Raw genomic sequence first — 22,790 nt, 5'->3', positions numbered from 1 at the left:
TTGCTAACTAAATCTGATCTTTTACCAGCAGCTTTTTTAGCCCAGGCTGTAGAGGACACAAGGAGAGCTCTCTTCCCCTCAATTTGTGTTGTTGTTGTTGTTGTGGTTGTTTAAACGTGTGCTCCATTGTGCTCCATGGTGAAAAACGGCACACTTTATTGCAATGTGGCAAAGAATGAGCAGAGAATGTTTCGTCAACTTACAAAACAAAGCTTATCATATTAAAAGGTAATGAATGAAAGGATGAGGCCTGCAGAAAGATCAGGAAGTTGTGAATCAAAGTGCTATAAAGTTAAGGATAAATTCTTAATTTGATGGGCTAAACAGCTTATATTAACATAGACTGCCCCTGTGCTCCACTGACAGTTAATTAAAGCAATCAACTGCTTGTGTCCACAATGTGAAATTATCGCCCTGAGCCTAAAACAAGCGTGTCATTTCTCATCATGATTGTGGTGGTGGTGGTGTTGATTGCCTCTCTTTTTGAAGTGTGTTTGGTGTCTTGTGAGTTGAATCTCTTCCTCTCTCTGCTCTCCTCCTTTTCCGCTTTGTGTCTGTCTTGTGTGTGCCTCGTGTTTCTTGACTGTGGTGGACTCCTGCTCTACGGTAGGTGGATAGCTCATGTCGATGCTCTCTGGCCCCCAGGGCGGAGGGGGGTTTCATGGAATGAAAGTTGTAGCTTCCTTTGCTATTTTTTCTTTCTTTCTTTTTTTAATTTCCTCCCCATTATTTTGTAGTTTTTTGGTATGATAGCTTGAGAATGTAACAATGGAAAGCTATGATGTGCTCCATAAACCCCAGAGAGGAGAGTCTAACCATCTAACACATTGTTCTTGGGACAATGTTACTGTAAATCACACCAATATGGAAAGTATTGGATTAAAATATGATATGCAAGACTGTTAACACTGTTAATCTGTGCATGTGATAAAGGGCATGGCTGGTTGTTTGGGAGACATGGAAACGGTGATGATAAAACTGCATGGTGAGCCAAATATTTGCAAATCTCTTCGTTTTATGGTAATACTCAAGGAGGAGGTAGGATGTGACGACACTGGATGACCCAAAGAAAAGATTACAAAGTCAAGATCAGCTAAGTTACTTAATAAGAAAAATCATATTGAAGCAGTAAGGCTCTAACAAAATTCAAATAGCTGGCTGTGCCCTTTAATCCTGATTTAGTTTTGTAATAATGGTGAGGTGAAAGGAGAAACATTTATTTTGCCACATTAATTTAAAGAGATGCAGGTAAACAAATTTGAAGTCTTAAAAATAAATCCTATAAAATAAGATACATCCCCTTGCCCTGAATATTATGTCATATTTTTTATTGATTAATATGCATTTGTTCCTGCTGTTGTAAGCTAGTTCCTTAGGGGTCTATCCAAACCTATATCTCCTCGCTCATTTGTTAAGATCTAATGCCTTTAACAACAAGAAATTATTCTTATTTTCAGTTTCACTATTAGGACGTGGCATTTATTACCCTTCTTAGTGGAACTAGCATGCAATGCCTCCACTGATTCTGGCTGTCACTGTACTGCTGAAGCATGTCAGATTTAAGGACTTGCCCACTGATCCACAAACACTGAGACAATCATTTCTACAGTTTCTTAAAAAAAAGTAGGGATACCGATTACAGGCAGCTATGTCCTTGTAAATGATAAATTCCTGGTTTTTATCATCAGGTGCTGTGCAGGTAAGCAGTAACCAAAACATGTATCTCCCACATAAAAACTCCTGGAGCTCCAGTGTCTGTGGCATGCTGGCTGTTATGGGGAACCCTGTATCCTGACTTTTTGTACTCTTACCTTTAACATAGCTTTTTGTTTTGTTACCTTTACACTGCAGAAACATCAGGATGACGATGATGATGAGGGAGAGACTGGACTGACAGAGGAAGAGAAAGAGGAAGAGGAGAAAGAGCAGGAGAAACTGGGGAAGCTGCAATACTCTATAGATTATGACTTTGAGAATACAAAGGTCTGTGGTTATCACATTTTGTGAACTACAAAAAAAAGCTCTAGAAATAATTAACAATTTTGGAGGGAGTTTTTCATGTTTTCTGCTATATTTAAATTACCCATTTGAAATGTTTTAGTGTTTAAAGACATCCATCCATCCATCTTCATCCGCTTATCCGAGGTCGGGTCGCGGGGGTAGCAGCCTAAGCAAAGAGGTCCAGACCTCCCTCTCCCCAGCCACCTCCTCCAGCTTGTCCGGGGGAATACCAAGGCGTTCCCAGGCCAGCCGAGAGATATAATCTCTCCAGCGTGTCCTGGGTCTGCCCCGGGGCCTCCTCCCGGTGGGACATGCCTGGAACACCTCGCCCAGGAGGCGCCCAGGGGGCATCCTTGCCAGATGCCCGAACCACCTCAGCTGGCTCCTTTCGATGTGGAGCAGCAGCTGCTCTACTCTGAGCCCCTCCCGGATGGCCGAACTTCTCACCCTATCTCTAAGGGAGAGGCCAGCCACCCTTCGGAGGAAGCTCATTTCCGCCGCTTGTATCCGCGATCTCGTTCTTTCGGTCACTACCCACAGCTCGTGGCCATAGGTGAGGGTAGGGACGTAGATCGACCGGTAAATTGAGAGCTTCGCTTTTACACTCAGCTCCCTCTTCACCACGACTGACCGGTGCAGCGTCCGCATTACTGCAGCCGCAGCCCCAATCCGTCTGTCGATCTCCGGCTCCCTTCTCCCATCACTCGCGAACAAGACCCCGAGATACTTGAACTCCTCCACTTGGGGCAGGAACTCATCCCCGACCCGGAGTGGGCACTCCACCCTTTTCCGGCTGAGAACCATGGCCTCAGATTTGGAGGTGCTGATCCTCATTCCCGCTGCGTCACACTCGGCTGCGAACCGCTCCAGTGCGAGCTGGAGGCCCTCACCCGATGAAGCCAACAGAACCACATCATCCGCAAAAATCAGAGATGAGATTCTGAGGCCACCAAAGCGAAAGCCCTCCGCCACTTGGCTGTGCCTAGAAATCCTGTCCATAAAAATTATGAACAGAACCGGAGACAAAGGGCAGCCCTGGCGGAGCCCATCACCCACCGGGAACGAGTCCGACTTATTGCCGGCAATGCGAACCAAGCTCTTACAACGGTTGTATAGGGATTGAATGGCCCGTAGCAATGGGCCAGACACCCCATACTCCCGCAACACCTCCCACAGGACACCCCGAGGGACACGGTCGAATGCCTTCTCCAGGTCCACAAAACACATGTAGACTGGTTGGGCAAACTCCCATGCACCCTCAAGTATCCTGGAGAGGATAAAGAGCTGGTCCAGTGTTCCGCGACCAGGACGAAAACCGCATTGTTCCTCCTGTATCCGAGGTTCGACTAGCGGACGAACTCTCCTCTCCAGCACCCTGGCATAGACTTTCCCAGGGAGGCTGAGGAGTGTGATCCCCCTGTAGTTGGAACACACCCTCCGGTCCCCCTTCTTAAAGATGGGGACCACCACCCCGGTCTGCCAGTCCACAGGCACTGCCCCTGATCTCCACGCAACATTGCAGAGACGTGTCAACCAAGACAGCCCTACAACGTCCAGCGCCTTCAGGAACTCGGGGCGGACCTCATCAACACCAGGGGCTCTGCCACCAAGGAGTTGTTTAACTGCCTCAGTGACCTCGCCCCCGGAAATTGGCGGGTCATACCCCTCATCCCCAGACTCTGCTTCCTCCTCGGAAGACGTGTCAGTGGGATTAAGGAGGTCCTCGAAGTATTCCTTCCACCGCCCGACAATTTTTCTCAGTCGACGTCAACAGCGCTCCGCCAGCACTATACACAGCGCAGGTAGAGCACCGCTTTCCCCTCCTGAGACGCCTGACGGTTTGCCAGAATCTCTTCGAGGCAGTCCGAAAGTCTTTTTCCATGGCCTCTCCGAACTCCTCCCACACCCGAGTTTTTGCTTCAGCCACTGCCCGAGCCGCATTCCGCTTGGCCTGTCGATACCTGTCGGCTGCCTCCGGAGTCCCACAGGCTAACCAAGCCCGATAGGCCTCCTTCTTCAGCCTGGTGGCTCCCTTCACCTCTGGTGTCCACCATTTGGTTCGGGGATTACCACCACGGCAGGCACCAACCACCTTGCGGCCGCAGCTCAATGCAGCAGCTTCGGCAATGGAGACGCTGAACATGGTCCATTCGGACTCAATGTCCCCAGTCTCCCTCGGAATGCTGTTGAAGCTCTGCCGGAGGTGTGCGTTGAAGATCTCGCGGACTGGGGCCTCTGCTAGACGTTCCCAGCACACCCTCACTACGCGTTTAGGTGCACCAGGTCTGTCCAGCGTCCTCCCCCGCCACCTGATCCAACTCACCACCAGGTGGTGATCAGTTGACAGCTCAGCCCCTCTCTTTACCCGAGTGTCCAGAACATATGGTCGCAGGTCTGGTGATACGATTACAAAATCGATCATCGACCTACGGCCTAGAGCATCCTGGTGCCACGTGCACTTATGAACACTCTTATGTTCGAACAGGGTGTTCGTTATGGCCAAACTGTGATTAGCACAGAAGTCCAATAACAAAGCACCGCTCGGGTTCAGATCAGGGAGGCCGTTCCTCCCAATCACGCCCCTCCAGGTCTCGCTGTCGTTACCCCACGTGAGCATTGAAGTCTCCCAGCAGGACAACAGAGTCTCCAGGTGGAGCACCTTCCAGCACCCCCCCCCAGGGACTCTAAGAAGGCTGGGTACTCCGAACTGCCACCCGGCGCATAAGCGCAGATGACAGTCAGGACCCGTTCCCCGACCCTAAGGCGCAGGGAGCAAACCCTCTCGTCCACCGGGAAAAACCCCAACGTACCGGCAGCAAGCCGAGGGGATATAAGAATACCCACCCCAGCCCGCCGCCTCTCACCAGGGGCAACTCCAGACTGAGACAGAGTCCAGCCCCTCTCCAGGAGACTGGTTCCAGAGCCCAGACAATGCGTAGAGGTGAGCCCAACTATATCTAGCCGGTACCTCTCAACCTCACGCACCAACTCAGGCTCCTTCCCCACCAGAGAGGTGACATTCCATGTCCCTATTGCCAGTCTTGGCAGCCGGGGGTCGGTCCGCCAGGGCCTCCGCTCCTGGCCGCCACCCGGCTCACAATGCACCCGACCCCTATGGCGCCTCCTGCGGGTGGTGGGCCTGCGGGAGGATGGGCCCATGTCTCCTCTTCGGGCTGTGCCCGGCCGGGCCCCATGGACTAAGGCCCGGCCACCAGACGCTCGCCCTCGGGCACCCTCCCCGGGTCTGGCTCCAGGGCGGGGCCCCGGTAACCCTATCCCGGGCAGGGTAAACTGTTCCCTCGATATTCTCTTCATGGGGGTCTTCTGAATCGCTCTTTGTCTGGTCCCTCACCCAGGACCAGTTTGTCATGGGAGACCCTACCAGGGGGCAAAAGCCCCCAGACAACATAGCCCCTGGGATCCCTGGGACACACAAACCCCTCCACCACGATAAGGTAGCGATTCAAGGAGGAGTGTTTAAAGACATGTTTAAATTAAATAGGTAGATGACCCAATTCATGTCATCTTCAGTATGGAACTCGCTGTAGTAGCTTGGTTCTGTGCAAAGATAATAAAAAAATGTAAAGTTATAGTAATTAAATGAATGCTTTTTCTTGTTTATTTAACCCGAAGTGCAAAGAAAAAACAAGCTTTTTCTTTCATGGGTGTCATGAATGAAACATTTTCTTTACCTGGGAGATGCATAGTAGCAATAATACCACATAATGCCTCTGTGCTGAGTAATCCGGCTCATAATAAGGGACTCTAAAGGTGCCAAAACACTAAAGCAAACATTTTAATTGAAAGATAATACCTTAAGATTTCTCTAGTTCATTACTTACATTAATCCAATTCCCAGAAAGCTGAAACTGTTCGTCTGGACAGTGTTTTTAGTGGGAGAAACATTTTTTCACTCATCCAGGTCACTTCTTCAGTCGCATTCTTCCCACCGCCACCCATGAGCGGTATCAACTTTCTGGGATTTCCTTACCTGGATCCATCAAGACATTAATCAAATATTTGTATTTATTTATTTTTTGTAAAGTATTCTGAAATTTCACATTCAATTATGCAAATTAGGCGTCATTGCCAGTTTTGAAAACTTTTCTGGAACAGATATCTGAACATTGGTAAGAGTGAGATCAATGAGACTCGGAATTCTTCTTTCATTCTTTTGACGTATTAAAGTTTTTACAAAGGGGATATTGGATGGCTGTTTTTTTATTACTCCATAAATCAGAAATTACTGTCAGCAGCCAGAAAAAGAGTAATTTTCCATGACATTTTGAGGAATAGAGAGTTCCCTAATTCAGGCTTTGAATGTGAACAAACACCAAATATAAACTTCACAATTTTAATAGCAACAAAACAGGACAGTTAAGTTGATGTTACTCAAGGTTACATTTACATACTATACAAAACCTGAACAGGAGTATGCAGAAGATGAACATTGTCAGTAAGACCACAGTTATTTTTAGGGCTGAAAAGACAAAAGAGGCTAAACCTTAAAAGGGTAACTTGTTATTGTGGCTTGAGGTAAATAAAAAGACATTTATCTAACCGTGGTACTTCCAGCAGCTTAACTGATTACTCGACAGCATATGAGCAAACCTTCATGTGCTCAATTAAAATGCCAATAATTCACTAGATATGAAACACAGTAGAGGGTGAAATGGCTGTACTTTAAATGTATCTGTAAAATATAGACAGCTAAAATCTGTATTTTCTAGCACACGGTGTAATACATTTTTTAGAAGTTACCACACTGTGACAATTGGATGACACTGAGGAAAAGCTTCTGACATCCAGTATGTCTCCAGTCAGCTGAGACGCTTGTGGTGATGGATTGCGAGGCTTATATAACCAGTCTGAGGCAGTGACCCTCAAAGAAAAGTTGCATTTTTGCCTGATAAAATTCTGTTTTCACTGCTCCTGTTGCTTACATACACCCTCATTTTCTCCACACAGCTGACAATTGGTATCCTTCAAGCTGCAGATCTCATGTCCATGGACTCAGGTGGAACCTCAGACCCTTATGTTAAAGTCCTGCTCTTCCCTGACAAGAAGAAGAAGTTTGACACCAAAGTGCACAAAAAAACACTGAACCCTGTCTTCAATGAGACATTTGTTTTCAAGGTGAGTCTTGTTCTTATATGAAAACATGCAGCTGTAAAAAAAAAATAAAAGAAAAAAAGAAACATAAATCTTATTTGAGCAAGTTGTTTTTTTTTTTTTTAAATAACACAAATCATTATTGCAGCCTTTTATGTATGAAACTGACAGTATGTCAGGTTTGTCTGGCTCTGTGTGTGTACCCACTGGCCTATGCAGCCTACATGCTGCTCTTAGCTGCTCCTAGCTAATAAGCCCCGCTGGGACTTTGCAAGTCTCTCTGGGTCAAGCTGCAGGCGATACCAGTCTCCAAAATGTTAAAACTGCAGCAGAAAAATATCTTATTGTACAGGCTGCCCTTTATTGCCATCTCCAAATGCCTCCCATGAGAATTTCACTGTCAGATTTATTGTTTCTCCATCAAAATTTATTCCAGATATTTTCTTTCTTTTTAAAACAGAAGATGCTTTTTTTTAAATTTCATGGATACCTATGCAGTTTGTAGTAGAGGTGTCCTCATCTTCATTTTCACATAGATTTCTGTGGATTGGGGTGTAATAACTTATTTTTCCTAATATGTTTGTTGTTTGCATTTGAGAAAATAACCGTGCATTTCATTTAGTGCTTTTAGGGCGTATTATTTGTCTGGTTTCTCAGATTATTTTCTCTGATAATTTATAACTTAACATTTTTAGTTCACTTAGTTTTTTCCATTTAGTTTTGATTATTGACTGTTTTCTGTATAGCAGCTGCTAAACACTATAAATTTGTAAGTAAGTATTTGTATCATTTAATGAAGGTTTTTTTCAGTGGGACTAACTCGCCCTTTTCAAGAAATCCGGAGGCAGTTTATGTGAAGTTTAATGACATTAAAAATAAACCTATTTATCCTGTGACACAGATAAATACAATCGATAAGTGACATTGTGTTTCTTGGTCAGGTACCCTATGAGGAGCTTGGTGGAAAGACCTTGGTGATGTCTGTTTATGACTATGACCGATTTTCTAAACATGATGTCATTGGAGAGGTAAAGCTGCCCATGAACACCATTGACCTTGGACGGCCTATTGAGGAGTGGCGGGATCTCGAGAGTGCTGATCAAGAGGAGGTGCTTATTGAACTGATTCATTCTGTGCTTTTTAAATAATAGACCATTGAGATTCTAAACTTTCTGGGTGTCAACCCTAAGAAAAAGCCCCAAACCAATTATGAATTGATGCTACTATCAAGTATTGTCTGTTTAGACAGAGATCAATTATATCTTATTTTTCTGAGCCACAATGCTCCATTGTTGACCAAAAATCAATTAAGAACACATTCAGCTGCACCATTGCACCAGCTTACATGTTCCTTCATTATGATAAATGGTTCCACTATAGTTTGTTTCTCGTTAGTCTTTCATGCTGCTGCCCTGAATACTTATTTGAGCACTAACTGTGTATCAATTCAGGTTTAAACACAGTTAAATGTAGTTCACCAAAAAATTCTCCCTCTTTATTTATTTGCATTTAATTTTACTTGAAAACTACAGCAGGGCTGAGGGGCTTGATGTCGACTCGGTTGGAGGAGTCAGCAAGATTTTTATGACACTGGTTGATCATCCTATCTTTAATATTCAGAAATAATTCAGCTCATTGATTAGTTCGCATTTCTTAAAAGATGGAATTTCATAACAGTGCACAAACATTCAGACACATATAGAAATCAAAAATTTTATTTATGTCAGTGGAGCAACAAATTTCTCTCCTTGCATTTCTACACCTGCGAACAATGATGCTGAAATAGTTTGCTTGAATAATTAAGTAAACTATCTCACTTTTTTAAATTTATCACAACTGATTACACACATAACCTGCTAGTATCTCTAGTCTTTTCCAGTGTCTTTTTCGAGGTTATCCCTGCCCCCAGTCATCAAAGTAGATTTTCAAAGTCTAAAAGCTCAGAGCGATCATAAATCCAGATAGAGGGGTTTTATTCCAAATAATGTCACTGTTGCAGCAACAAAAAACCCTCAGTTTCAGTCTAAGAGTATAAATCTTGATAAATAAAAGCTATGTTTTGCACCCACCCATCACAGAAAATGCAATTTATGAACATCTGATGAGTATGTGTGCTTGTCATTTCTGTGTCTCTTACTGCTCAGCCTGAGAAACTTGGAGATATCTGCATCTCCCTTCGTTATGTCCCCACTGCTGGAAAACTCACTGTCTGCATCCTGGAGGCAAAGAATCTGAAGAAGATGGACGCCTGCGGTTTATCTGGTAGAAAAAAACCCACATAATACTCTCTTCCTTTGGCACATGCAAGAAAATTCAATTTGAAGAGAAAATTCAAAGAAAAACCATTTAAAATACAAACAAACAAACAAATTAAGAAACACTAAAGGTTGTGTCATTGACAGAATAAGTTTTTCTCTTTTGTTCATCATATTCATGTTTTTTCCAGATCCTTATGTAAAGATCCAGCTGCTCCAGGGTGGTAAGCGTCTGAAGAAAAAGAAGACTACAGTGAAGAAGAACACCCTAAACCCATATTACAATGAATCATTCAGCTTTGAAATCCCCCTGGAACAGATGCAGGTACAGTACAAGTCATACAACACCTTTTGGACTTCACTGATATGTTATAATAGCTCATGAATGAATCTCCACTGCAGTTTGAATGATGAAATGCCCAGAAAACAGATAATTGATTTAATTTTCTCTTGCTGCCTTCTCAGAAAATCTTGGTGGCAGTCACAGTGTTTGATTATGACAAGATAGGTAAGAATGATGCCATTGGAAAAATCTTCGTGGGCAGTAAGGCTACTGGCTTAGGTCTGAAGCACTGGTCTGACATGCTGGCTAATCCACGCCGTCCCATTGCCCAGTGGCACCCATTGCAGCCAGAGGAGGAAATTGATGGCCAGCTGGCATCCTTGAATGCAAAGAAGTAACACATCTCACCAACCAGCTAATGCACTAACTCAGAAATCCAATCTTCATCCCTACTTTGCATGAATTTCATGACTTCACACATGACTATTTGTCAAAAGTCCTGCTCAAAAAAAATATATTAAAAAAAAAGACATTGTAGAATATCTGAAACTCTTTTTGAGCATCACATTTCCCACATTAATGTATGCTGAGAAGAATGGTGTTGAGTTACCGGGTGACTGGTTAATGAACGATCGACTTTTAGTCTTTCCTTCATTTGAAGAATCTCATTCTTAGGGTGCTGACACTGAATGGAAGTATTGGTGAAGACAATGCTGGATATATATAAAAAAAAAGGCTTTAGTTTAGTTTATAGAGCATGCTTTACTTACCCCCCCACTGCTCTGCGTGCATCACGCCCAGTATTGTGTCTTGCTAATAACTGTGCTTTAACTTGCAATAGAAAGTACTCTAATTTGGGGTTATTTCCTGCATAAAGTTTGTCTTAAGTCTATCAATGCGAAGAGATTCAAGTGCAGATGATTCAGGTTGAGATCAATGAAAGCAACAATCAATTCTGGAATATGTATGACATTTTTCTTGATTTTATCAGCTCACATATGAGATGGTGCAAACAGTGCAGCAGAACCATATAGCAGGGATGATGCAGTTGTCTGACTTAAGTTGCTTGTTTTGTGTTGCCACGAAGGCCCATCTATGCATTTAGCTTCAACCCACATTTCTGTGTCTTCAGACAGGTGTAATGTAAGACAGGAATACAAGGGTGCCTTCCTGATATGACACTTTGAGAAGTAGTGCAGGTTTTATTGTTTATTTTAAAGTGGTTGAATATTGTTCAAAATGTGTCAGGGACACTGTGAATGTGCCATTTGAAATCTGGCTATGTTGACCACTTGGATGTAAAACCTTACTTATCCATTGTAGAAGTAAGGCACTAAAAAGGATTACCAATGATGCTGAAAACAGTACTGACTATGCTTCTTTGATTTCTGTTGTTTAGTAAAAGACAGTGCCATTTTGGTTATTATGTTTTGACATTCATTAAAACGATTCCACGTCATTGGCTGATGTTGTAGTTCTACTGTAATTCACTTCAATATTTCTGTAGTTTCTGCTGAAACAACATGAGGATTTCTGTCAAAGACGAAATGTTTTTATAGATTATTGAATTTGAAATGTAAGATGTAGCTTTGATTTTTAAAAGGAAGTATTAATGAGGTTTGTAGAATCTAAACATAGCAACTGTATCATCAAACATATACAATACACACATCCTGGACCATCTGCTTGAACCAAAAAGAGCTGCAGAATAGAGCATGTATCATGCCTCGCAGTATTTTGTCTTGTTTGAATCACTCGGTCGGGACACAAGCTTTTTGATCCTGGAGACAAAGTGCTGCAATATGGTGATGTTGAAACTTGTAGGCAAATTATTAGTGTAATGTTTAGTGGCTTGGAAGCAAAAAAGGACACAAAGAATTGATTATTATAAGGGAATGACTGAGGATAGAACATTTAAAATGTTGACATTTAAATTCCACTGAATTTACCAATGACCTGATCTTATTCCTGTAGCAGCTCCTCTTAACTGAAGAATCATGACTGTCCCCATATTGGTTTCTTTGAGTTAAATGTAGACATATGTAGGATTAAAATTGTCATTTATTGCAGGAACCTTAAAAAACCCCAAAAATAGCTTTAGAAAATGGATGACACTTTCTCTAATCACACGTGATGACAACCTGAACCTGAAAAATCTTCCGAATTTACTGGGAGGGAAAAGAGTCAGTATCACTTTCTTATAATTCAAATCATTGTAACTGAAATCATTATTAATGACAACTAATTTCTGGCTTCAAATACTGTCTAGAGCCTCTCTGTTGTTGAGTTTCACTGCTTACGTAGGTAATTTTGGATTCTGAACTGGCCATGAATTGATGGAACTGGACGCATGTCCAGGGTTTTACCCCATCTCTTGTGGATTATCTCCAGGGATTGGCTCCAGCCCACTCATCCACTCAACCCTAGTTGATACATCGATGTTATCAGTGAATTCTAAGTGAGACAAAATCAGGGAATCTGTGTTTTGTGAATTACTTTCTTTAAATCAAAAAATCCAAAATCAGATCTTGGGAGGCCAACACATTAAAATATTTTCTCAGAATTTCAGAAACTGGAAAAAATTAACTCATAGAAACTTGTGTCTACATTTAGTGCTTTTAAATGTCAACATAGATTTTTCAGGACATTTTTATAAGGGGGCAGTTTGTTTAAAAAAAATGTTAAGGCAGCCGTTCGTTTGCATCCACGTCGCCAGCAGAAGTATCCAATGGTGAGCAGCGGCACATTGACAGGTTCATCCACAGTACTTCTTTACAATTGTTAACATATGCATCCCGCAAAATTTGTTAATAGGCTACAGCATGTATTTACAAGATGATGTAAATAGCGGCATGTTTTAAAGAGGAACCATAATTATATTGTGTATGTGTGTTTGTGTTCTGTGTCATTTTTATAATAAAACAGAGTATAAAAAAGGATGCACTGACTGCAAAGTGTATGAATTTCTGCTGAATGTATGTCTGAACAATCCATGTTTGGCTTACCAGACTCCATGAATGCCTAAGTTAAAAACACAGCTGATTTTAGTGTCACATGGAAATCCATTGCGTTTTCATCAAACTGCATGATCGTCTGATTTTCCGTCATTGTTTTTATGTCTCTATGCTAGTGTGTTTTTTTTCCTCAGGCTACAAGTCATGTGATAATTGTTCGTTTCTGAGTGTATTAATACATAATCAGTTAATTGTATATATTTCAAAACAGGAGAATACTTGTTGTCTCCTTAATTTTCTATCTCAGTGTACCTAAGTGTTTCCTTCATGTACTCCTGCCAGACGGGTGTCAAGTCTTAGTTAATCAAATGTCAGTGCCGTACATTAGCTAACTGACTTGTAGCCCCTTTTTCGTCACACTTCATTAAATTGTACCTCCTCATCTTCTTGCTTTTCAAGCAAATTATCTTTTATTTAAATTGTAGGATAAATTAAACTGAATTCAGTTGTAAATTCATTATTCAGTAGTGTTTTCTTTGCTTCATAAGTAATTAAATATTATTACAGCATACCAGATTATTGATGCTGTTCTTTTAAGTAGCTACCATCTAACAATCAAGCAATCAATTTTTTTTTCATTACAAATGCCACTGTATGAACTGATATACTTTAACTAAGGGATTACAATAGGATGAGCTGGTGTTGTGTCGCTTGTGCATGCTCTGAGATACTGACGCTGTCTACCACATCATTTACAATGTGGGCCTTCATTTTTCTGCTTTTTGAGTCATTATCATTTACGTTTAGATAAAGCCTTATTTATAAGATGGAGTGCATGGAGATGAACGCGCCTAATCCTCTCTGCACTCTATCTTTCACTTTAAGACTGTGTTTCTGGTTTCGAGGAGATGAGCTGAATACAGAGGATTAATGTCTAATTCCAATATCTTTTTTGTGGAGAAGCACCTCATTACATCCTTTAGTACACTGTGTGTCAGCACATCCTCTACTCTTTGATATAGAACTTATATTTTACATGTGCTAGTTTATGTATTTTCAACAGGAGTTTAGAGCCGGCATTCGTTAAATGGTCTTCTGTTAAGGTATGTTAGCACTTCTCTGCGATGCAGGCAACAAAATCCCTGTCTTCCTGGGTCTCACAAGCTGTCTTGGGCACAGAGCAGACCCAAACAGTGCAGATTCAACATTCAACATTCGAAATGCAATACTGCCAACCTGCTGCTTCGGTAATGGTTCCTTTACAGTCATGATCCTGTTAAGTCAACATAGCCATATAACAGAACATCCAAAGACAGTCCAGCTCGCTTATATATTCACTTACCCAGCAACATAGACAAGGGAAATGCTTGAATGTCGTTCGTCATTCTTGTTTTGTCTTGTTGTAGAGGTGTGTCAATAGTTGTGCCTTTTTGTGAACTGCATGATTTAATTCTGTACAGAATCCATGTTTTTCCAGCAGAAAAGCAAACAAAAAAGACCAAAAAAGTTGTACTCATACATCATTCTGTGTAGAACTGAAGTACTCAAGGGAACCAAAATATGAGGATGTGATCAGAGCATATCTCTGTGTTGTTCATATGTAATAATAGGAAATAAAGGCATTTTAAGTAGCTTTGTCCCATGTGTTGTGTGAATGGATGTAGAGGATGCATTTCCACTTATGGTCAGCGGGTGGCGTCGCATGCATAAAATAAATGCCAAGAAACAGCTTAGTAGCTGAGTGTGACACATAGACGACAGCCCAGCGTTAAAAAAATGTAAAAAGACACAGTTTTATGCCTTTAAATAAAGGATATCATATTCACCATTTACTGATAAAGTCCATGTGATTTGATCAAAATCACCACAACTCCTACTTAATTGACGCTAATATGACAGATTAATAAGTGCATGAGATTGAGGCGATATTTTACAAGAAAGTTAAATTTGTTTTGACACTTTTATAGGGAAAACATAGATAAATACATAATTTTTTTAAACATTTTTTTCTATTTAAACTTGTAAGCCAAAGAACGTGTTACTTGCAATATCATCAGTCAAGGTAAAGCTCTTAAATCAGAGATGACACTCCTGCGTTCCTAAAAAATGTTTCTCATCCATCACCCACTGTCCCTGATAGTTCAGAGCCCATTTTCATGATCTGCATATGGAATAGGCCAACTATTGCTGTTTCCATGGCAATGCTTCTTTGGAAATACCTGCAATATTTTGTCCATTTTTGTGAAAGTGTCTACTCAGTAACAAAATTTCATATACTGTTTACTTGAAGACAATTTACTCACGTAAAGACAGTAATAAGAAACACGTAAACTGGCATTTGCCTTTATTTAGAAATATTTAGTGAGTTTACATTTTAAAATTTAAATTGATGTATTGTGCATTTACAGTTGGACAAATGTGTCTTCTTATATGTGAACAGGAGGATGGAAAATCAGTATTAAATCAACATCTCTTTCATCTTTCTAAACAATCAGTAGAAAGGGCTCAGTTTAATACATTCTGCTGACCAATGTACATATCTTTTCAGAGGATGGACTTATGCTTTCAGAAATTTAAAGGATACAGATTAAAATATGACTTCTTGAATCCTTTCTTCTTCTTCCCTCCTGTCTGCTTCCCTTCTCACTTGGAGAGTTTGGTGATGACACGGATTAAAGCCCCATTCTCATCCTTTAGTCTCTGGTTTTCCATCTTAAGCTCTGCTTTAATCTGAGGGAAAAGAGAGCATAAAAACATAAGGGTGGACAGAGTATCTAAAAAGTCCTACAACTCGTCCCAGGTAGAGCACTTCTGCTTACAGTGGCTAGTATAAGGATTTGCTTGTTCTTAATTTGTAGTTTAAAAGTAAGTTCATATTTTGGTAGTGTCTTCATGGGCTACACACCAAGGACTGGTTTTTATTTCTTTCATGTCAGCAATCTTTTCAGCCTTCACATCAAATGGGAGGTAGCAGATTCAGAGTACAACAGACCACCCGCAGAACACATGCTAATCTACCTCTTAAAACAAAGGCATAACCTTGGATTCTTGCAAAACCACAAGTAAACATTTTTTTGCTATAAACAATATTTACTTTGAGTACAAAATTTGTTTCACTAGATTTGATCGACAGTGACCACAACACCCCGTAACTGTCATAACATTTACATACAATATTAATAAATACAATGAATCTTGATCTGTGCAGAGACCACTTTTTAAAAGTTGTGCATAACACAGGAGAGAGAAACACAGGGATACAGAACGGTGTCTTCTAAGAGAAAAAAAATTCTTGCTCACAAAGTGGACAGTAACAAGGTCCTGCTTAAAGTGAAACTCAATACAAGTTTGCTGGTGTTTATAAATGATAGACGTAGCTTCAGGGTCTGAAAAGTGAAAGCAATGCAAAAGTGCCTTAAACCTACAGTCTGTCTTATCACCAGCATGAGATGGTTCCTGCATGTTCAGTTGTATAGTAATCTATGGGAAAAATGTTTTTTGGCTCCTTTGAGCTATGGCCAGGGTAAACACTCTCCTGTGGTCTTAGTCGCTACTTTTAAGTTCTCTTTTTAGATTCTGGACCCCATTCAAGTCAAATAGGATGGAAAAAACCAGGTATGCTGCAGAGAGGACCTACCTTGTGACTCATAGTTTGCTACTATATATGTGTTCAGTTCTTCTTGGTTTCTCAATCTGATCCATGGCCCGAGGCTTCTAAACCTATTTCTAACCAAACCTGATATCATACTGACTACGGTATGTCCATGTTTTATCTGCATTCTATGAAGGTTTCTGGTTCCTACTCTTATTAGTAACTGGTACAGAAAGAAAACTGGCCTAAAGAATAAAGGACAGACTGATCTTTATTAAACAAATACAATAATGTGTTCATACACACCGACAGACAGATGCTTTTAGACCAGTTTTGAATAATTTCTCTGTTGTAAAGGTATATTTTTAGACCAGCATCTTTGTTTAGGTCTCTCATTCACAGACAACAAGAGGTTTTTGTTTGCATTCACTTGTGCAGAACACAGCAGACATTTGTGGGCTTTACGCTGCAGATGAATACTGATTGCTCAGTCGCTGCAGTGCTCACACATTCCACAGCCAGCAGAGCATAATGGTGACAAATGATGTCAGCTAAAGCCACTGAAGACAAAACAGCTGAGACCACAGCACCAAGTTACAACCAAACACTTACTGTATATTCTCAAAAGAGACTTAATGTTCAAATTCAGTTTTAAGGCATTTATAAAACATTTACCTTCAGTTGTTCTTCCATATCTGATATCCTCTTTTTAAGGCTCCAGCTTTCCTTTAAGTATAATCATTAAAGGTAATTAAAATAAATGAGTAAAAATGCTTAAAAAACACTTCTCCTCTTGAGTCCATACCTTTTTTTCTGCTTCTAGCACATTGGCCCCACAGTCATCCTGTCTCCCCTTCTGCAGCAAAGAGAGATTACTATGAGAAAAGATTGCAATTTATGGAAAGAGCCTGGTTCTGCAGTCTCTGTTATCAATGTCTCATATTTATGTAAAAAGAATGGACTGTTGCCCTTTTCAAACAAATGGTTGATTTCTTTCTCAGTAGTGTTTCTGGATCATTACTTCACCCTTGCTTAGAGTACCTGTGCTCTCTCCAGCTGGTCTTGCATCATGGTGAGTTCCTGTTTACTTGTTTCCAGTCGGGACTTGAGCCTTTGATTTGTTGCCAGTGCCTTTTCATACATCTACAAAATACCCACATGTTAGGATTTCCACCACCAAACACTGCCACCAGGACACATTTTTGTGGTAGTTTCAGTTTTCATCATTTGCCATCAGGGTCAGATTTCTTCCTTAAAATATCTTGACAGACATTAGATGTTTGCTTCAACAAGTTTTGGATGAATCACTCATGGCACTTGTGTTTGTCAAGATAAGCTGTGCTATCTTTGGTGATCATATTACTTTCATAAAGCGACATAGAACCCATTAGCATCGTAGTATCTGTCCCCTTGAATATGTGATTCTGATTCATTTTCATATAATTTCATATGAATAAACTATTTTTCTCATCTGACAACATTAAAAAAATGCAGTGGTATTAAATTTACATACTTAATTTCTATTTGAAATTAGATTTGATTATTATCAGCAGTAGCTCCCATTCTATTCATCATTTTCATTAAATCCAAATGTTACAAATTATTGAGCCCACTGTATCTTCTGTGTGTTCTTTTTATTTTTGTTCTTTTATTACAGTACATAAGCATCTACAGTACTGTCAAAAAGTAGCACTCAGAATCTACATATTACAAATCTATAACAGTCGTGTATATTTGTATTTAAGGTGTATCGCATACCTTTTTATAATCATTATTTGCTGTCTCTTCTTGTGCCTTTTTCCTTGCAGATAGTCTGTTCTCTCTTTGTAAAAAGTAGGACTCAGCATGGTTTGTTGATGTGTCATTGGAGACATCAGATGATCCAGATGATCCCAATCTGAAGACACAGGCGATGTATTAACTATTAATTCAGATTTAGCACACTCTTTGCCCAATTGAATGGATATACTCCTGTCAGTAATGGATAGATTCCTGTTTTTGCTGTCATTCTGGTAATACGTGGTAATGCCTTTCTTACTGATGGTGTAAATCAAATTAGAAGAACCTTACCTAGACAGCCTCTCATGCTGAAATGAGAAGAAAATGTTTTAGAAAGGGGTGCAATCTGACCAAAGTTTAAAAAAAGAAAATACAGTATGACAACCACACTAAGCACTTTTAAAAACATTCCTGATTATCTTAACCAAGATATCAGCTGTGCTTAACCCCAACTTAACCCCTTACATTGCATAAGGAACCATTTCAACCCCATTTTTCAGCAAATGCACAAACATTTTCTTCTGCATAAGACTGTTACACTAAAATAAAGGTAATTTGGACTCAGAGTATGTTTTATTTCATGCGCAATGTCAACAAATATAGATACAGACTATATTATCAATATTCATGCAATTGCATGTCTGGGTTTCTGGAAAATTACTTGTTCAAGAATTATCTTGAAAGGGACTTTTAGTGGGGAAAAAAAGGTTTATGGCAGTCTGAAATTCTCAGCCAAGTTAAAGGGGGGGAGAGGAAATGATTCCTTAAATAAACTGACAAGCACAGATAGCTAAAACACATCCAAAAAAGGTAATAACTACTGCACCGACTACTGCTTACCTCTAACTTAGGAAATAATTTCCTTAGGAGATGACAAAGTATAGGATAATACATCAACTTATAAGGTTAGTAAATATAATAAAGTATGAAATATAAGGACTATATATATGGTACAAAGTCTTCCACACCAGTTCTGCTGAGTTGACAGTTGACATCCAGTGACTGGGAAGGCCATAGCATATTTTTTTAAAGTTTGTTTCCTTTTGTGATTTGAAATTTTAAAGTTAAGACCACTAGCAACAATAAGAAGAAAAAAGTGGATGTAAAATGTACACTTGTGCTGCCACATTCAACTGTAGTGAAACTGTAGACTGTATCTAAACAATGGACTTAGCTTTCTGTTCTGAAGACTATAGCCATTGTAAAAGTCCCTTGAGCCTCTATTCTTCCGTGGCCAGCAACTGGCAGTGCCTATGATGCAAATAGAAGTCAGACTCTATAGAAAACATCCACTGGCTCCTCTGATCCATGAGCTCAACAAACACTATTCTGCCCCCTGAATAGTCTCTAGCACTTGCTTGAAATATGTTTACCATTACTGCAAAACATTGAGGCTCAAATAGAGAATTGTTGAGAATAGGCATATCTTGTCTGATAAGGTAGGTCTTTCTCTGGGGAGCATGTTGTTATGTTGTCCCCGTGCCTGCATGTGTTTTTGTACTGACACTCAGGCTTTCTCTCAAGATATGTATTTGTGGTTTATCTGTTCATTTTAAATTGGCCATAAACATGAGGTAGATAAAGTACTTAGATTATATTTGCTTGTAGCTCGTAGCTTGTAGTCCAAAGCACTTTGAGTGGTCAGTAAGACTATAAAACATCACATGAGTTCCACTCCATTTCCATTTCCTACAAGCGCCATCAGTTAAATGTCACTCATGAAATTTGGTTTCAAAACAGCTAGCAGTGGCAAACATGCTCAGCTAGAAGTTTCACTGCAGGACCAGTTATAGAGGATGTCACAGTGGCTATATCCAGCTTTATCTACAATCTGTGAGTGTAACTCAGCACCATAGAGTATAGGAAATAAAGCTGTTTTTTAACATGTGTTTACTGCTTTTTTGTGTATTTTAACTCAGATTGCTCTTGTTATCTAATGCTAGTTTCTGTGTCTGAATTCAACCAAATAGCAGGAGGAAATGAAAAATAAACAGAGAGCCAAGGCAAAACTAAACAGTCATTTTAGAAAAAGGTCAGACTGGAGTCTTCGTTTCAACAGTTGGATGTGTTTGCAAATGCTGTTTCTTTTGCTCTCCATGCTGACTGCTTACTTGCATGCACCCAAACCTGCTAAATCATCGGTCAATAGCACTCAGACTACAAGCAGCCTATAAACAGAAACATTGTCACTACCAAACATTATGTCCCTTGCCTACAGATTATGGATATCCATATAAAGAATTTCTTTATTAAAATTAGTAGGAACAAATTAGCAACACTATTATGTGCTTGGAGGACTTCTTGGATACTTGTTATTGTTATACTTCAAAAATTTGTCTGCAATAGGTATAATCTGGTAAGATTTTATCATTTGATTAGCAAACGTTATGGCACAAACATCCTAACCTTAGAGAGCAAAAGAAAATATATGCCCAAGTCCTGTGGTGACATTAGCATTTAGCTGAAAGCACCGCTGTTCCTAAATACAGCCTTGTAAAGATACTCGCATGGCTGCCCACTTTTGTGTGATGTGAGAGATTAAAAGGCAAGAAAGCAAAATACAGCCTCCAGTAGACAAAAATAGCTTTGCCATGTTTCTTTTCTAAACCCACCTTTTAATCCTCAAGTGTGCTTTCTGTTTATTCTTCATAAGAAAAGCTCTTACTGTAACTCTTTTAGTGCAAACAATACGTTTGTTTAAAGCTTGTAAAAGTAATGATCTTGCTTTTTGCCTGTACTTCTGCATTTTGTCTTTTAGAAAATTCAAACAGAGAATTGACTTGTTAATATAAGACAGTCCACACAGTTACAGTTTACACTGCATCTTTATTCTTTCAGAGACCTTTGGTAGAGACTGTAGTATAAACTTCAGCCAAAAAGCAGATATGTATCCTTTGCCTGAGGGCTACATGTCACGTGAAACTGATAAAGTGAGCTAAATTCTCTAAAGAAGAGACGGGGTTTTAAGTTGAAGGCACATTGTGTAAACACAGTGATACGCTTCACTTCAGACATTTATGGGACCTTTAAAGAGATGACATCTAGTCATGTCTGCAAACCCTGCCATGCTATGTAAATGACAATGAACAATATACTGTATTCAGACCTGGAAAAAGCTCGGATTTATATTAAGCAGTATCGCACAGAAACAGATGCTGATCAAAAAGTTTTTGTGTCTTTGTCTCATGAAGGACTGACTCCATCTGAAATCTGTCCTCCAGCCTTCCCAGATTCTGTGAGGGACTTTTTGTCTAATGACCAGCTATTCCCAAATGGAAAATATGAGCTTCCCTTAGGACTAGCAGAGAGATAAACATCCATAAATACTGGGTTCCCACAAGTCAGTCCTCCAAGCACTCTGTCCCTCTTTCCTTCTGTTCCTCTTCATCCTGTCTTTCATCCCCCCTGCTCTGTCTCTCTTTCTCTCTATTTTTCTCTTGCCTCCTCCTCCTCCTTTCTTCCTGTTGCCCTTTCTCTCACAAACTTTTCTCTGCGTCACACCATATATTTTTCTCAAGAGGTTCTTGGTTTGCATAAACAGATAAGACTAACTGCTTATTACAACATTTCCTTCAAGTTTTCTGCTCCCTTGCTCACGAACATCAATGTGTAGCTTTATTTATCAGTTTATGTGTTACTATGGTCATTTGAACTATCCCCATATACAGTAATGAACAATATAAAACTGCACATTCTCCACATGGTTTATTACAAGTATCTAACAATCTAACTGCACAGACCCTAGAGTGCAATAAAATAAGTAATCCCAAAGATAAGCTATTCGAACTTAAAGGAAAACACACGATTTATTTAGAATGTAAAAATAGCACATTATTGGGTAAATATAACACTTTGGGCTGTATTGGACTAAATTACCACAAAATCACCTCTGCAGTGATAGAATGTCAAACTGGACTACCAAAATAAAACATTGTAATCATGTTGCAGAAACAGTTGAAGACACATGAAGTCCAGCATATTTTGAGAAATTCTACTTCCCTAATTTTTCCTAATTGTACTGCATAAATCATACAAAATGATTAGCTAATGCCACACAATTATGTCCAAAAAACAAAACAGACCAAAAAAATAGAATTGGATTGAAGGCAGTGATGAGTTATGTGTGTTCTAATGCTCAGAAATACCTCTGTGGCTTGTTTTCAACACATTTCTTCGACAATGACCGAACCTCAAAGTTAATGTTTTCCTTTTATGGCATTTCCTGCCACTAAACAAACACTTAAAAGATTAAAGACAATCAGGCCTTACCCGCAGGCTCTTAGTAGTGGCAACAGAAGAAACTGGACAAGAGTCAGAGAGCTGCTTTCTGATGCGTGACGGATCTTTGTTGTGAGAGGGTAGAGATGACATCGCTCCTGGGCAGCTGGAACCACTGCATGCAGCAGTATTGTCGTCAGAAGTATGTCCAATTTTTTTTATGTTCTTCTTAAACGAAAGAGAAGTAGAGAGATATGTATTTTTTTATCCAGTAAGATTAAAATCAGATTTGTTTTTTCTTTGGTTAAAGGACAATCCAAGCGTCTTCTTCACGTGATAGTGAGACATTGCATATCAGAAGAGAGTGAAACAATTGCACAAGTGTGAGATAGTGGGGGGAAGTGGTGGGAGAGGGGAGTAGGCGGGCTGCAATGTGTGTGCGTGTGCATGCGTGTGTGTGTGTGTGTGTACCAAAGGATTTATAGCAGCATTGTGTAAAGGAATTAACAAACCAGAGTAAAAATTACAAATACAAATACAATAAAAAGTCATATTAATAGTGTTTTAAAATGAATATACATTATTCTCTTTTTTTA

At 40.1% G+C, this 22,790-nt stretch overlaps 2 protein-coding genes across 7 annotated transcripts in view; one reads left to right on the top strand and one right to left on the bottom strand.

Moving 5' to 3' along the window:
- LOC120718101 (synaptotagmin-2) overlaps window positions 1–11,737 on the top strand; it is a 30,681-nt gene extending 18,944 nt beyond the window's left edge. For 4 of the 5 annotated variants that reach the window (XM_040006470.1, XM_040006455.1, XM_040006448.1 and 1 more), the window contains 6 exons: window positions 1,852–1,983; window positions 6,970–7,137; window positions 8,055–8,222; window positions 9,258–9,375; window positions 9,560–9,693; window positions 9,834–11,737. In XM_040006470.1, the coding sequence (XP_039862404.1) occupies window positions 1,852–1,983; window positions 6,970–7,137; window positions 8,055–8,222; window positions 9,258–9,375; window positions 9,560–9,693; window positions 9,834–10,049 (936 nt within the window). In that variant the 3' untranslated portion in view covers window positions 10,050–11,737. The remainder of the gene's footprint in view (window positions 1–1,851; window positions 1,984–6,969; window positions 7,138–8,054; window positions 8,223–9,257; window positions 9,376–9,559; window positions 9,694–9,833) is intronic. The other variant, XM_040006472.1, reaches the window with a different exon arrangement.
- Window positions 11,738–12,761: 1,024 nt separating this feature from the next.
- On the bottom strand, window positions 12,762–22,592 carry LOC120718126 (protein phosphatase 1 regulatory subunit 12B-like). 2 transcript variants are annotated; one of them, XM_040006482.1, is made up of 7 exons: window positions 22,246–22,591; window positions 18,268–18,284; window positions 17,956–18,094; window positions 17,239–17,340; window positions 17,003–17,053; window positions 16,873–16,923; window positions 12,762–15,335 (listed from the first exon to the last, which is right to left on the bottom strand). In XM_040006482.1, exons 1-7 carry the CDS (start codon window positions 22,345–22,347, stop codon window positions 15,249–15,251), a joined length of 549 nt encoding a protein of 182 aa, XP_039862416.1. In that variant the 5' UTR covers window positions 22,348–22,591; the 3' UTR covers window positions 12,762–15,248. The 2 variants fall into 2 exon arrangements, with proteins under 2 accessions (XP_039862416.1, XP_039862422.1); XM_040006488.1 differs by lacking the exon at window positions 16,873–16,923 and having other exon boundaries at window positions 22,246–22,592.
- Window positions 22,593–22,790: the final 198 nt, after the last annotated feature.

The sequence above is a fragment of the Simochromis diagramma genome, unplaced genomic scaffold (genome assembly GCF_900408965.1).
Source record: "Simochromis diagramma unplaced genomic scaffold, fSimDia1.1 OVJJ01000320.1, whole genome shotgun sequence".
Classification (NCBI taxonomy): domain Eukaryota; kingdom Metazoa; phylum Chordata; class Actinopteri; order Cichliformes; family Cichlidae; genus Simochromis; species Simochromis diagramma.
This window is presented reverse-complemented; position numbering and strand designations above follow the sequence as displayed.